Here is a 16,396-nt window from a genome sequence, read left to right as displayed (position 1 = left end):
GATACGCCACACCTGTCAGGTGGATGGATTACCTTGGCAAAGAGTAAATGCTCACTAACAGGGATGGTAACTAACTTGTGCATTTGAGAGAAATACACTTTTTGTGCATATGGAACATTTCTGGGATCTTTAATTTCAGCTCATGAAACCAACACTTTACATGTTGAGTTTATATTTTCAGTATATATAAAACCTTGTGTTTAGCTAACAGTCAATCAATCAGGCGCTTGTGGGTGTCAGTTGGTGTATGTGTGCCTGTGCATATGTGATGTCGGGCTGAAGCTACTGATCCAGAAGCTTGGCTCTCTAACTCCTCCCAGGCTTTTGGGAGGGTGGACAATGAGCTTATGGTAGCTAATGTAAGCAATGCCCCCACGCTCTCTGGCAGCTGTCATAGCTGGGATAAGTTCTTTCCTCTGGCGAACAGCTTCACAGAAGTCCTCGTTGAGGAAGATGTTGGTTTCTCTCAAGTTCTTGGCTCTCTCCTGAACAGCCATCTTGTCATTGAACCTTAGGAACTTGACCATTATTGGCCTGGGTAGGTCACCTGGGCTCGTAACAGGTTTTTCAGACGGTAGAAACGTAGGCTAACACAGGTACTCCACGCAATTCCAGCCTGCACAGCTCACAGGGCCGATGGAAACAGCAAAAAACAGCAGGGATTTAAACAGCCACAAGCATGGGACTATATGCAGCCCCAGCCACAAGGGCTAACTGCGTCTCGGGCTGTGTTCAAACGTTCAAGGAAACCTGGTTAGTTTGAAAGCTGGGCTAGCTGCTTCACCAATCAGCAGCTCTTCAGCCTTTAGGGTTTAGCAGTATCCCGGGACAGATAGTAGCAGTCCCAGCAACTGAGGCTAACTGCGTCGCGGGATCCAAACTAAACAGGTAAACAAAAACGTTCAAACTTTCAAAAACAACAAACCAAATTCTCTACTGTTCCGCTCTCAGCATGAGTCGCGCTCTGTTGACGTCACTGTGTAATGTGAGTTGGTTGCAGGATAAGGTTGTGGTTTGTGATACTTGACTTCAAGACTATAGGTGATATCACTAATATTCCAGCATCCTAAAAACAGCAACCTCATAATTCTCTCTACTACCGCATTGCAGGTGGTACCGGAATGCCAAGTCTAGGAAAAAAATGCTTCTCAACAGTTTTTACCCCTAAGCCATAAGACTCCTGAACAGGTAATCAAATGGCTACCCGGACTATTTGCATTGTGTGCCCCCCCAACCCCTCTTTTTACGCTGCTGCTACTCTCTGTTTATCATATATGCATAGTCACTTTAACTATGCATTCATGTACATACTACCTCAATTGGGCCAACCAACCAGTGCTCCTGCACATTGGCTAAACGGGCTATCTGCATTGTGTCCCACCCGCCAACCCCTCTTTTACGCTACTGCTACTCTCTGTTCATCATATATGCATAGTCACTTTAACCATATCTACATGTACAGTACATACTACCTCAACCAGCCTGACTAACCGGTATGTAACCTCGCTACTTTTATAGCCTCGCTACTATATATAGCCTGTCTTTTTACTGTTGTTTTTATTTCTTTACTTACCTATTGTTCACCTAATACCTTTTTTTGCACTATTGGTTAGAGCCTGTAAATAAGCATTTCACTGTCAGGTCTACATGGTATGTATTCGGCGTAAGTGACAAATAAACTTTGATTTGACTTGATTACAATGATATGTCTGATATATGCACAAACTTGCACATTCACTCCAACTTACTTTCCCAGAGCGAAACATTCCAGTTTCACCGTGGATCCCTTCGCAGCTGGAACAGTGTCAGGGAAATGAACTTCTATTTTGGGTTCATATTCACCCATTGCTCCTATGAAAGGGAGACAATACACAAACCAAATTTTGGCATCAATGATTAATGGCACACTCGCTTTACGCCCTGGAAAACATGGTACAACAATAACATGGGCCCAGAAACACAAAGGTATTGGTGTGTGGAACAGAAGCGATCACTGAGAGGTTGGTAAGATGGAGAGAAACGGAAAAGGTTTGCAAAAGGTTCAAAGAAGGACACACCTGGGTGAAGGCAGGGATTAATCTCCTTTTCAGACTGAATCTTATATTCAAGCTGCTAGGAGGGCAACAGCTTCACCCTTTGACTTTACCTTTTGAAGGGGTAAGATTACTCTTGCTCTTTGACCACTTATAATCAGCATTACAGAATATCTGGATAGAATGGTCTATTGTAGACTGCATAGACTGCCAATGTTTTATAAATTGGGGCTTAATCTGCGCAGTTTTTTAAAAATCGGGGCAGTTTTTTGTGGTTGTGCTGTCTGATCAGTGTGTCTGTTTAAAGGATGGGATCTTACCATCATTCCTCAGGACCAGTGGTGTAGGAGAGCTGAGGACTTTCCCCTTAGTGATGCTGTTGTTGACCACACAGGTATAGTTTCCCACATCAGAAGGCTCCACTTTAGCAATGTACAGACTTCCTGTCTCCTGGGAGATGAATCGACGACTGTCTTGCTGAACAAAGTATGGGTACTCATTGAAGATCCATGCAAATGTCAGCTCTAGGAGGGAGAGGAATATGACAGTGTTAAATACAGTACAGTAGTATTAATATATTACAACACAGTAATGTGTTTGTAGGCGTAGGAGTCTACATTGAAAATTCCCTTTTGAAAATATAATTTAGCATGTATGCTAAATAGCTCAAAGTGTCTGTATTGCCCATTGATGAAATACTGTATTAGAAAACAAAAAGAAAAGCACACTGTAAGCAGATCATGTTGGCATTCCACACAATTTCCTTTTCCTTTTTCAGTTTCCTTCCAAGAAGATACCAGGGCAAATATATTAGAACAGCTATTGGTGCACAAAAAAAAAGAGTGTCCAAAGGAAAGAGAGCGAAACAAAACGGATTACAGCGCCTCACTGGCACTCTCATGACACATGCCCTGTCCTCTACCCTGAGTAACTGGGGACAGGGCTTTTTTTCCAGGCTTGACTCATGCATGCCACACTTCTCCTCAGCCAACAGGCCTAGCTAAAGAACACAGAGCGCTGCCACACAGCAATACTGGGTCATCTTGAAAAGAGCCAGTGCACAGATTCATAGGAGCGAGGTACTGTAGCGAAAGCCTATCTACCGTGGCGTGGAGGCGAGAGCGCGTACGGAACTACAAAGGTGTGTATGCAGCGTACTGTCGCTCATCTCCTGTCCCCCTGGGAGGAGAACGCCTCGCAAACCTTGGCTCCTGGGATCACATCTTTGCAGTCGGTTCACTGAAGCCGAAACCAATTCATTCTGACGAAGCAAAGCAAGACCGGGGATCCCTGACTCTGAGCTATGTGGCCGTAATGAACAGTGATAGCATTCGTCAAGAAAATACAAATCAAGAGGAAAATGAAAATATAGTGCAACAACCTCTTTTCTCATTGAACACAATGGCTATTTATGTAACAAGCACAACGCTACAAACATGCAATAGCTATGACACAAAAATAAACATAATTGAGCCCTGGAGAATAAACACATATATATGATGGCTCAGAGCCCTAATGCAGTCACTTTAGCTAGCAACAATATTTATTTTGTGGCCATGTCGATGTAACGTGAGATATAATGTGTCATTTGAGAAGAGCCTCTATTCCAGCAGTTGAAGCCGCTGAGGCAGAGTAAAAAACCTGCAGAGATGTCTTACAGTCAGTGGATAGTGATGGGTCCAACGAGTTCCATGTTTGTGTGTGGCATATTCATGCTTCACAGTGCAATGAGCACAGTGCCACACCTACTTGGTCTTATTCACTTGTTCAAATAGGGAAACAAACAAAAAATACTGTTATGGTGACAACAACATGCCTGGCAGAAGCTCATTTCTGAGTGAGAGGCTGTCGCATTGTGTTTCACACTGGCTACCCCAGGCCATTATCGCCTTCTCCAGCTGTACAAGACTGTATACACACACCTACTGTAGGCACACTTTAGGCCAATACATTAGAGAAGAACCAGCCACTCTACAATGTCATGTTAAAAGTGAGTGGTCCTGCAACAGGGTCAGCCTGTATGTAGGCAAAGTCCGTTATTCAATACTAAGCTAACTGGAATTGAGAAGTGTCTCGATCACACACACTTCAAATAGCCGTCTCGCATGTGCCGAGTCACTTCCTCTGTACAAGTTGAAAACAGTATGGAAGATAAATAAGATATTCCAGAAAGTGATTCTGTTTGTTTTCCCTCTATAGGGTGTAGAGTAAATTAGTTTACAAAATCCCTTTGAATTCTGCGTTCCATTTAAGTTAGGATAAGTTACTATTGATTATCTAATACAGGTTTTATTAAAAGCACTTAACTCAGACCGTATTGCCTAATGATCAGGTTAAGACTCCAATTTGAGGAATATTTTTTCAATTGCCACCAAATTTGGCACTAATTGTAAGAAAGTTCAGAATGAAAAAGAAGGCCAGCTAAGCATATCTTTAGTCTGCAAACATCTGTGTGAAATAAGTTCATTTGAGGCTGCTAGCAAGAATCCATGCTTTGAGGCTCTAACAAATAATGTTTTATGAAAAAACTGATTAGGTTAGGAATGTGAGCACACCAAATAGCGCCTGTATATTCACTCATATACCGCATCGAAGATTTTAATTGGATACAGAGGAGAGGCGTCTTCAGGTATTCATCAATATCTCTAATATGGAATAAAAACCTACCTCCAGAATGCATGGGTGGTCCACATAACAAAACCACTCCTTGGCCCTCCCGGACACTGACGGCACTCCGTGTCGTTTGGGTCTTGAAGTTATCTAGGTCTTATCAACACAAAAATCAAGGGTAAGCTTTAGTGTTATTACAGAAGACAGAACGGATAAATATAAAGCACCAACCTTAATATTTCTCTATGTCTAAATGCAGCTGATAACTCAATCCGTATCAGCTAATGTGTTTCCCAGTTTGTATCAGTTATCTTGGTTTCTTTAAAGCGCTAAAATCCATGTACTGTAGGAAAACCATTTACAGGTACAGTAATGGATTGCTTTAGAACAACCCCAATGCTATCCAATACTTAGAAAGGCAACTGTAACATGAAATATTACTGATGGACTTATGGTATGTGATGGATACCTCACAACACACAGTCGTTGTGATAGCAGCAGGAGATTCAATTGCAAAGGGATAAAAAAGAGGGGAGGAAGTTGGAGGGACTGCGCAAACACGGAGCACATGACGAATAACAGGAATCAGTGCCAAGAGCAATAACCAACATCATTATTAAATGCAGTGTAATCTCGCCCTTAAAAGCACTAGCTTCCCTGTCGATACTCTGGGAGCAATTCATCCCTGCAAATGAAAGAGGAAAAGCTGCCTGACTGAGCTTGTACCTGGGCTGATGAAATGTTACTCTAGTTTAGTGAGTGATGGGTGAACTACTGTACCCCTGTCCCTACTGACTCTGCACCCTCGGGTTGGGCAGCCCTACAGTCGGGCCCCGAACACAAACGAAATAAAGTCAATGTGACCGATAAAAGGAATTGGGAAAAGAGGAGGATTACAGAGGGGGGTGGGAGAGTGAATGGAAGATTAATGAGCCAGTCTCTGATGACCGTGGTGAAATCCAACACAGCCAAGGCATAGCAGGATTCTGTCCAGGCCACACAGTGAGTCGCCATCTTCTAATAGAGCCATAGAGAACTTCAACTTGCAGACATGGTGCCGAATCTAAAGTGCTGGAGGAGTTAGGCTAGGCTATCTAGACGAGGGAAAGGTGGTGCAGGCTGGTAGGAAAGCATAACCAAAACAGCAGCTGATCATTATGATAATATTCCTTACCTCCTAAGAGGTAGGAATCAGTTCTCTACTCCTCTCTCCCTCACACAGAAATGTTCCGTGTAAGGAGAGACAGTAGGGACTGCTGTCAGTAGGGACTGCAGCACTCTATAAGCTGGCTCTGCCTTGTCTATAGCAGAACGACGGCTTTCTGTGTAATATGTCTCCTCTACACAGACTCCAACTCTGAGAGGCAATAAGAATGTGTCAGGAGGGAAGCCAGGAAAAACATATAAAGGTATCCTATCTAACACCATGCAAGCTCTTCATTCTATTTTTACCACAAAGGAATAGCTACTCAAGTCACAAGTACAGAGGGAATGTCATTTTAAATGCATTTCATTCTCTCTCCCTGGTGTGTATTATACCAGTGTTTGTACATTTGTATAACAGTTGCGTTACAGTTGTTCAGAAATTCAATGCAAATTTGGATGACGTTGATGGCCGTAACATCGCAAAAAAATATATAATTGAAATGACAGTTGAATTGTGTAGACAGGAAATGGGTGCAGTAAGCCATCCCTGTCTATGGAAGAGTCTTTATTACGAAGAAAATCTAGCTGTGTATGCAGCAATCCCCATCTATCTCCAAGACCTCCCCTGAGCATTCAAATAGACAATAAATGTCAAGCAGTTCCCTCCTCACCCAGGCCCCACAAGTGAGATTCATTATCCAGCCCATAAGGGTAATGGCAGTCCATCTCTTAAGAGGAAGGAAATGCTCTCTATCCCTGGGACGTGATCAATGATCAGTGAGAGGTGTCTCTCTACACTGTCTATTGGTCTGCTCTCTATGTGGTAGAGACCCACACCAAAGCTTCATATTCACCAGTGGAGGCTGTTGGGGGGAGGACGGCTCATAATAATGGCTGGAACTGAGATTACGGAATGGCATCAAACCGTTTGTTTGATGCATTTGATACCATTCTACCTATTCCGCTCCAGCCATTACTACAAGCCCGTCCTCCCCAATTAAGGTGCCACCAACCTCCTGTGATATTCAGATCTCCCTCTCTAGAATACCAGACTGGCTGTTCAACCAAGTCTGATCTATCTGCAATGGCAAACAATTCCACTGTAAAAAATGATTGTGTCTGGTTTGCAAAGTTTAAGCTTTATTTGAGTAGGTTTCCTTTCAAGTCCAGATCACAGAGGCTTGCATAGATTGGCAAAGTATCAGTCAGTACCGAGGTTGCACAGACGCTGTCAAAGCTGGAAACACAGAGACTAATGAGAATCAATGGAGTTCAGAGGCAGTCAGAAGCTGCCTCACCCACTGTGGTTGTTGCATCTGACATTTCATTCGATTACCATTTCCCTTTAAAAAAATCTATTTGAAGCATACCGAGCAAGAAATCGGAATGCTAAAGACACAGAGGCCACAGACACACAACACAAGTGCACATACACACACACACACACACACACACACACACACACACACACACACACACACACACACACACACAAACACACACACACACACACACGTGCACAATTGCAAGTGTAATACTCTTGTTAAAACCAAGTATTGAGTTTATTTGTTATAATTAATTGGTATTATATTTAAAAGGTGATTGAATTGCTCCCGAATTGTAATGTTGTTAATGCATTTCTTTTGAATAAATATTTATTTAATGTATAAGTGAATAGGTTGGTAAACTTTTAAGTTTAAGTTTTGACCAATAAGGTCACTTGATAAGCTGTGGCCAATGGGAGAATGGACCTGGTTAGCGGGAGGCCTGGGAAAAAAGAGAGGGAGAGAGACGTTGAGAAAAGGATGAACATTACATTATGACCGTTGGTGAAGAAGAATTATAAAAGAATACGATAAAAATAGAACAAAACCCATACCTACCGAGTTTTGAAGGGAAATACTGATTTTATTTTATAAGAAAGTTGTTATAATTTTGTTAAGAAAGACAGTAAAGACTGAAGCTACGGAGGTATCGTGGAGGTATTTGACAGCCTTGAGGTTAGCCTAGCATCGTGTGAAACCGAGAGAGAATTGCTTGGGAAAGCTTAACAAGTTCATGTTCCCATGGGATATCGGTTACTGCTAAAGAGTACTGTCTGCATTGATAGCTCTGCTTGCTGTGGATCTTGTGAGGAAACCTGAAAGGAACTGCCATACTTCACTGAGGGAATATCTACGAGTAGTGAGTAACCACTGTGGGTTGCTTCGGGCCTTTATGTGTGTCGTCATGTTTTTTGAGCTCCAACGCGCACCAACGGGTTTAAACATGCTTGAAATAATTTGGACATGGGTTGTGCACGACTCATTGGGGTTCATTATTTTTTATTTATTTTGATGTGGTGCTTTGACAATGTAATAATACACATTTTGAACCTTATGTATGTTGCCTTGGTGGAGTCATTGATACAATAACAGAAACCAATTTCATCTGAAGTTATTACCCAAATTGTCATCACCCTAGATACTTTACAATATGGACTCTTATTGGAGATGTCCTTCTCACCCATGCTGTTGAGATATTCTATGTAAGGTAATATCGTGAGAGTCAAATTGGAGCCTGGTGAGAGGGTTACACATGCATGCATGCACACAAACACACACCCCTCCCCTATAACGTGCTAGGGATAGCCCGGTCACTTACATGCAAATTTCAGAGTGGCTCTGCTGCTGAGGATGGTCCCCCATGTGTTGAAGGCAGTGCACTGGTATATCCCCGTGTCTTGGTCCCTGTCCAGACGGTTAACGATCAGGTTGCCCCCAGACATGTGACGCCTGTAGTCACTCCCCAGATCAATGAGTGTTCCGTTAAGCGACCATCTGGAAAGACGTAAACACAATCAGCAGCCGGGCCTCTGGAGATGCACACTCACAAACATTTATCACATGGATCGATTTGATAAAGACAATTGAATCAAATGAAGATATGGGATATAATCACGCTGCAATTGTTGGTATTTTGAGCGTGAAACTTTTTCACTGAGTATTGGGTTAGCTAGTTGCCTTTGAAACACTGTGTAGTCTATTTGTTAATATTGTACATAGATGTGATTTTTTTTTTTTTTTACATAATACAATTATCTCATATTACTGATCTAAAATACGTTGCATGTGAAGTTATGGGTTGAGCATAAGAATTCCTATTTCTAACTTCTTTAAAAACATCCATCAGCAGCTAAGTTAAATTCCCAGATAGCATGAGGTCAAAGAATGCACAACATACAAATGTTTTGGACTATTTACTACTCTAATGATTTGTTGCAATAAACAATTTACAAAATGGGGAAATGATTTTTTGTTTTTCCAAAGTTAACAAAGCTGAGAGGCATGATAAGTATAGATTATTTTCCACTTAAGAATGCAAGAAATTAGGCATGATTAGGATAAGACTTGGAGCCAGCTAGCTTGAGCAATGCAATTTGGGACCGTGAAATGACAATTCAATGATGAGGGGGGGGGAAATCAATATTTTTTTATTTTCAGCAAACTAACGAGCAGGGAAAGTGGTGCTCCACACAGCCTTAAAACCAGCCACGACTTTCCCCAGACTCCCGTCTGACAGACTACAAAAGATATAGCTGTCTTTCATGTTGTCGCCTGCATTATTCATCTATCTCAGTGCGGCTTTCACTTAATCAAACTTATTTTGTCACCATTCCAGGTACCAAAATAATTGTATAAATGTTTGAAGTTATGTGATGAAACCTATGTTTCCTGGGCGCACAAATACAAACCTTTCAAACAAGGCAATTTGATGCCATATTCAATCTCAATTGCCTTTAAAAGAGCATCTTGTTTATGCATGTTCCAAATGGCTGATATTATCCATCGTGTTATCGTATGTAAACCAGTGTTTCCCTCTGGATTTTTTTTCTAGCAGAGGTGACACTGCGTATACAGCCTAGCCGAAGGATCTGACGTATAAAATAATAAAGGAGAGCGGGAGAGAGGGGGTTGGGTTGCTGGTTGTATTCGCAGCCACCCCAGCATATCTGAACTTAATGGGAGAGGACGGTAGGCAGGCTGAGCAGATCAGACACCCCTGGAGCAGATGGCTGGGCTCTGCCTCTGCTGGGTGTGAGCGTGTCTACGCACGACACAGCCAGCCATCCCATCTAGCAGAAGCAGCAGAAGCAGCCGCAACACCTCGAACAGCAAGCCTCGGCTCCATTTGAACAGTGGGACAAGCTGTCAGAGACACCCCTCACCTGCCAACACTAAGTAGCCACCAGAAAAGGCCTGGTATGAATCCCCGCTGGGGATGAAGGCTAGGTGATAGAGCATCAAATACCACATACATGGTGACATACATAGCACCCATTCCATGCGAGTAGGAGTAAACAACGAGGGCAAACCACAGTGCTGCTGCTGGTGTAAATGCACCCATAAGCAGATGTGGAGTTATTGAACCTGAACCAATATAACTGATATTCCACATTGTCCTCATAATAAATGATCACGCCACCAATTAAGGCCCATGCGGACATAACGATCCTTTACTATCAACTATGCAAACTATAATTATCCATGGGAGCCTAGTCATATTGTATTTGAGTCATCACCATCATCATCACCATCATCGTCATATGCAGTGATGTGTATCCTTCTCTCTAACAGTCAGTAAAATGCTTCTTACCAGCTGTGAGGTTGTGAGCAAAACCTCAAATATGGTGTCAAAAACATGAAATAAGACAGCTGGTGCCAATTATATTGTATTGTGAGAGTATTTGATTGTTGCAAACTGCATGCTCTGACCTGTATAGTGTGTATGCAAACTGTATGCTCTGACCTGTCTGTGCCCTCAAACCTGTTGCCAGCACAGGACTAATGAGGAACTGAATGAGCACTCCAACACCATGGAAATCTTTCTGCATTCTAAACAGTAGTGGTCTCATCTCCTTTTCATTGCCCCCTCAGGTCTTAACTCATCCACAGATGAGGACTCCAACTGAAGTGCTTCACAAAAATGGAAAAACAGCACTTCGAAAAAGCACAATTTCTCTGGGGCCATGGCATTAGTGGAGCCTTATAGAGTGAATGGAGGGAATTTAACACACCAGACAGTAGGGTTCCCAAACAACAACAAAGACTAATGGCTCCCTTATTTGCTCTGGCTGTCCTAGCCTGTTACAGCCTCCAGGCCATGGGCTGCTCATGGCATGGTCTGGATGAACTCTGGCCGACCTTGAGGTTCACATCAATGTTGCATGAGGCCTCTTCATCAAATACAGGCAGGGAATGGTGCTGCACTCAGCGCTGTCTCCAGCCACGCACCTCACCTGTTTTCCCCTGAGGACAAACACACACACAGCTAATATTGGCCCTTAAAAAACACATTGCTGACCAGGAGAAAGAGGGCCCTTGGTCTCAACCCGGAAGGTTGGCAGAGAATAAGACTAACAGCTCATCAGATATTACTGAATATCATCATTGAACATGGTTGTATTTGAAATGGAAGAATTAATATTTCAGTAGTCTGAGACTTTGTCAGGGCAGGAGATGCAAAGTTCTCTCCTCAGGCTCCATGCTGTGATAGCTTCCAGACTAAATGAGAAACTCAAATTGCCTAACGTGTCCTCGGAGCGCTATTACATAAATTAAGAGACGTGACAACATCTCCCAGATTTCACATCAGAGGGCAGGGAACATCACAAATAAATGATTGATGTCCATTGGCCACCATGCGCTTGGTTCTACAGTACATTACTGTAAGTTCAGAACACACTGCCCAATGTAGTGTTCATTATGGGTCACTGTCAAGGAAGAAAATCAAATGTGACAACCATATTGAGAAAAACTACCCCTACTGTAACAGATCAAGTACTAATATCTTTACCATGCGCTGTGGTGTGGAGTGATGTCAAATGTGGAGTTGTGTGGGACTGCTTATGAAAGATAAAGAAAAAAGACAGTACTAAAGAGCATTGTTTCAGTGATATGAGATGGTTACTTTGACATGAATTGGAAAATGTGAAGCTCTTGAAAAAAACTCACAAATCTTGTGATTCCAGTATAATTTCACTAGAAACTGACTGATGTTAGTTGATGCCTCCCTGTGGGAGATCAAAGCTTGTCCCTTTGCGGCTCTGAGGGACAGCTCGGGCAGCTCATTGGGGGCATTTGAGGTCCTGAGTTTTTTTGCCGTTTGGGAAATGTAATGCTAAACATTTCTGTTTCACTTTTAATCATCAAGACAAAAGTCCTCTCCTTGCCGGAGGGGACACAAGTCAAGAACAGTCAGTGTCAAACATACACTCTGGTGCAACCCAAATAAATCCACAAATGATCCCTTTACTTGCAGTGAGTCCAAGGACTAAACGATGCAGTGTCTTTAAAAGTATTCCCATAAACGTCAATCCCCTGCCATGGGAGTTTGTTTCAATAAAGTGATTCACTTCAATTCTACTCAGATATGTGCTCTGTATTCATTTGGTTTTAATACACTTATCTTACGTAAAAAAAATGGGTGCTTGAAGTCCAACTTTTCAATTTGATCGACTTGGTTCTATCCATTTCACAACGAAAGCTTGGATTGTCTTTAATTAGTCTTGGATTGGACTTTACAAATAACATTAATCGTGTGAAATAGCTCATTAGACACACTTAACTGGAGTGTTATTAGCCTGCATGAAAACAATCATAATATTTGGAATTGCTTATGATGACTAATGTGTTATCCGTTCCAATACATCCAATATTAATCAAGAGAAAACATATCACTGTTACTTTACTAATGTAGGAAACTTTTGCGCAGCACTTAAAAATCTAAAGAGGCTTCTACTTACAGCATTCGAGGGTTATTCCAATTTGTGGCACAGATGACTAGACCACATTTTATCACACATAATCATAACCCACGATCTATGCTTTCCCTGTGCACTTAAGTAAAAAAAAAAAAAAAAAGAACAATCCTAATTGTTCAGTGTGATGGTGAGAACACGTCCACTCAACTTATTTTTCAGAGTTAGTGCAAGTTGTAATGGTTCAGCTCATCCTTGGATCGCTCAGCTTGCACAACAAGTATAATGATACCCCCTGCTGCTGCTCTAAGACCCATGTTTTCAGCACATACGCATTAGAGGAAATGTAAGCATTTAACGGAATGTCACTCACAAGGTTATTACCTCTCTCGACTGCCTGCTGTGCATTTACATGATGCTGACCAAGCTACGAAACACAATCTACCACCAAACCAACGCGGGCTGCCATTTTTAGGCAGACTTACCACCGGGGAATAACCCTGGGGGATATCAGAGAATCTAGAGTAGAATTAGTAACTGAAATCTCCCTACATTCCTAATGATTTCCTAAGCAGTGCAGCACATTATAAAACATTAGCTTCAATCCTAGAGCAACCTAAATAAAAATCTGTAATAAAGATAACTAGACTCATATCTCTGAAGTATTTATAAGCTAATGGTTGTCTGACTTCCCATCTAAATCTAAATCATAGCTCAAAGCCTGCATTAGTTTACAGCTTTTAGTTTTTTTGGAATGAGCATACCATATGAATCAGTTTCTCTGTTTGGTTAAATGTCTGCGTACCCCTTTCCTGCAGTCAAATGACCCAGTGTCCTCATGGGTGGAATGTTATTAATATGTCATAATTGAATCATTAATAAACATATTATACTTTTTTTAATGCAGAAAATCTGGTGTTTCTATGTCAAACGGTTTGTTATATTTCAGTATTCTGTAATGTATATAAAGTGTAATATTGGGATGCAAACTCAAAATGGAATACATTTTAACTCCATATCTGACATGGAACAGGTGTCTTCTTTTTTTAGGCCCATACCCTGTGAGGTGTGTAATTTTGTTTCAAAGTAGATTTGTTTAAGAAACACTATATGTAACCTTGATTTAGCCAACTGCAGTAAAAGGTGAATCTTGTTTCTTGGATGTTACAGTATCTCTACTGCTACTATGGTAAGCCCAATGTGTATCGCTCTCCACCAAATCAATACCAATCAATGCTCTCAGTATCCTGTTTGATTGCCTTGAGCGAGAGCGACTGAATATTTGGTTAAACATCCATGTTAAATGGTAGCTAATGGCAGTTCCACACTGAATTGTGGAATTATTGTGTAGATTGGTGGAATCCTCTACCTGTACTGTGGGGTGGGGTTCCCCTCTGCCTCACATCTAATGGTAGCTTCCTGCTCAGGGAAGTTGATGGGGAGAATGAGGTCACTGGGCTCTGTCCTCCATCTTGGCCCTTGGAACAGGACATCTTGTGCATGAGCTGGAGAACAAAAGCAACACAGGCTGTAATACTCAGGCCTTTAACAATTGACATTTGTCAATGTGTGACATTTCAGTCATCTAACACGGAATTAATAAATTAGTCTGAACAAACAGGTAGACAGTGAAAACTTGTGAATCCTGACAAAAACTGGTGACAATTTTGCATTTTTTTAAATCATGTCTATGATTGCAACATGGTAATACACGGTACAACTGAGACAGGGCCATTCAAGTATTTGATTTGGAATAGACATAAGGAAACCATTATTTGATTAAATAGTGTGCTACTAACCCAAATAATTATAATAGCTTATCCATGAAAAACTTAAATGTTGGCCTAACTATTCAATGTTGGCACAAATCTGAGCACTGCAAAAATCATGGTGATGTTGAAACGTTAGTCACATGATTGCACCTGTGTGAATCCAGCAAACCAGGAACATTCACAGGACATTAGCTAACATATACCTATTAAGTTCTTGTTAGGGTTTGAGACAACAATTTTTGATCACAAAAAAAAAACATTTTCCAAACGAAAATATTATTGGAATGTTCTGCTAACATTCACAAAAATATTGTTCACAAAATCTGTAAAAACTACCACAGAACATTATCTTAAGGTTAAGGTAATAACACAATGTTCCAGTAATGTTCTTAGAACATACTGCCGCAACAAAATCAATTGACCCTTTGCTATGCCCAGCCCCCCTTGGTTGCTGTTGCAAACCTGGACAACATTTTTCCAGGAAGACCAATTCCCCATTCAACCATTGGCGAAATCCCCTCACAATAACCTCATAACTGTTTCTAATAAAAAATGAAATTGAACACAGATCAATCACCCGTTGCTAAATCAGGAAACTCTTGGGTATGTTGTGGTGGACTGTCATTACAATTGCTTCATGGGAACCTGGTCAAATTATGTTTGTAGTGTAGCTAGCCATTGAATGTCTCTGAATTCATTGTTAGCATGCAGTCAAAGCTATAACCACTTTTGGAACTATTGCACAAAAAACGTATCCTGATGTCGACAGCAGATGGGAGTTGTATTAATAACATTCCTAACTTAGCTAGCTAACATACATTTTGAGAAAACAAACTATAATAAGTGGCTAGCTAGCTACATTTGGTGGTCAGAGGCGGAGAGACAGCTAACCAGCTGAGCTGGCAAACAATGTAACAAAAGTATAATTTCGGAATAAAAAAAAAATGCATCTCAGGAATCACATTAATAATTACTCCTGGTGCATTGTTCAATTATTCATCCATTTAAACATGTATTTTTTAAAGAAAATATTTTTGCCATAGCCCTCATTTGCCTTCAGACGATTTAAAATTAGCTTGTCAGAGCTGTCGGACTCGACGACAATTGCTATCCATTGGAGCACTGCGATTGGTTGCCAAAACTTATGGGTGGGACATCGCGACGGGTCAATTGAAGTGGCTAGGACGAAACATTACAGGAACGTTCTGCTAATGTTGATGGATATGTATGTTATATTCAAAACACTCATAAAAACAAGCAGGGAATATTCCTACAATGGTCTAATAAAGTTCCAGTGTGAAGTTATGACATAATGATGTTCCAAAAATATTCCCTCAATATATTTCAGCAATTATGTCTGGATTCAATTAAATTGGTTCTGAGAAAACAGTACAGGAACGTTATTTTAATGTTCATGGAGACATCATCCAAAACATTCAAAACAACATGCAGGGAACATTTCTGCGTAACTCTCATATGCACTACTGGTCAAAAGTTTTAGAACACCTATTCATTAAAGTTCTTCTTTATTTGTACTATTTTCCACATTGTAGAATAATAGTGAAGATAACAAAACTATGAAATAACAGATATGGAATCATGTAGTAACCAAAAAGGTGTTTATCAAATCAAAATATATTTTATATTTGAGATTCTTTAAATTGCCACCCTTTGCCTTGATGACAGCTTTGCACACTCTTAGCATTCTCTCAACTAGCTTCACGAGGTAGTCACCTGGAATGCATTTCAATTAGCAGGTGTCTTGATAAAAGTTAATTTGTGGAATTTATTTCCTCCTCAATGCATTTGAGTCAATCAGTTGTGTTGTGACAAGGTAGGGGAGGTGTACAGAAGATAGCCCTTTTTGGTAAAATACCACGTCCATATTATGTCAAGAACAGCTCAAATAAGCAAAGAGAAACGACAGTCCATCATTACTTTAAGACATGAAGGTCAGTCAATCTGGAAAAATGTAATAAACATTTTACATTTCTTCAAGTGCAGTCGCAAAAACCATCAAACACTATGATGAAACTGGCTCTCATGAGGACTCCCACAGGAATGCTGCAGGGGATAAGTTCATTAGCATTACCAGC

The 16,396-nt window shown here is 41.1% G+C and overlaps 1 protein-coding gene across 1 annotated transcript in view; it reads right to left on the bottom strand.

Moving 5' to 3' along the window:
• Positions 1-16,396, bottom strand: part of cntn3b (contactin 3b) — a 70,100-nt gene that overhangs the window by 27,788 nt on the left and 25,916 nt on the right. Inside the window, exons 3-7 of the mRNA XM_036983344.1 lie at positions 13,898-14,033; positions 8,433-8,608; positions 4,701-4,799; positions 2,354-2,557; positions 1,749-1,851 (exon numbers count right to left, since the gene is read on the bottom strand). Coding sequence (XP_036839239.1) covers positions 1,749-1,851; positions 2,354-2,557; positions 4,701-4,799; positions 8,433-8,608; positions 13,898-14,033 — 718 coding nt within the window. The remainder of the gene's footprint in view (positions 1-1,748; positions 1,852-2,353; positions 2,558-4,700; positions 4,800-8,432; positions 8,609-13,897; positions 14,034-16,396) is intronic.

Source organism: Oncorhynchus mykiss, chromosome 7, assembly GCF_013265735.2.
Source record: "Oncorhynchus mykiss isolate Arlee chromosome 7, USDA_OmykA_1.1, whole genome shotgun sequence".
Taxonomy (NCBI): Eukaryota; Metazoa; Chordata; class Actinopteri; order Salmoniformes; family Salmonidae; genus Oncorhynchus; species Oncorhynchus mykiss.
Note: the sequence above shows the minus strand (reverse complement) of the source record. Positions and strands in the feature narration are given on the sequence as shown.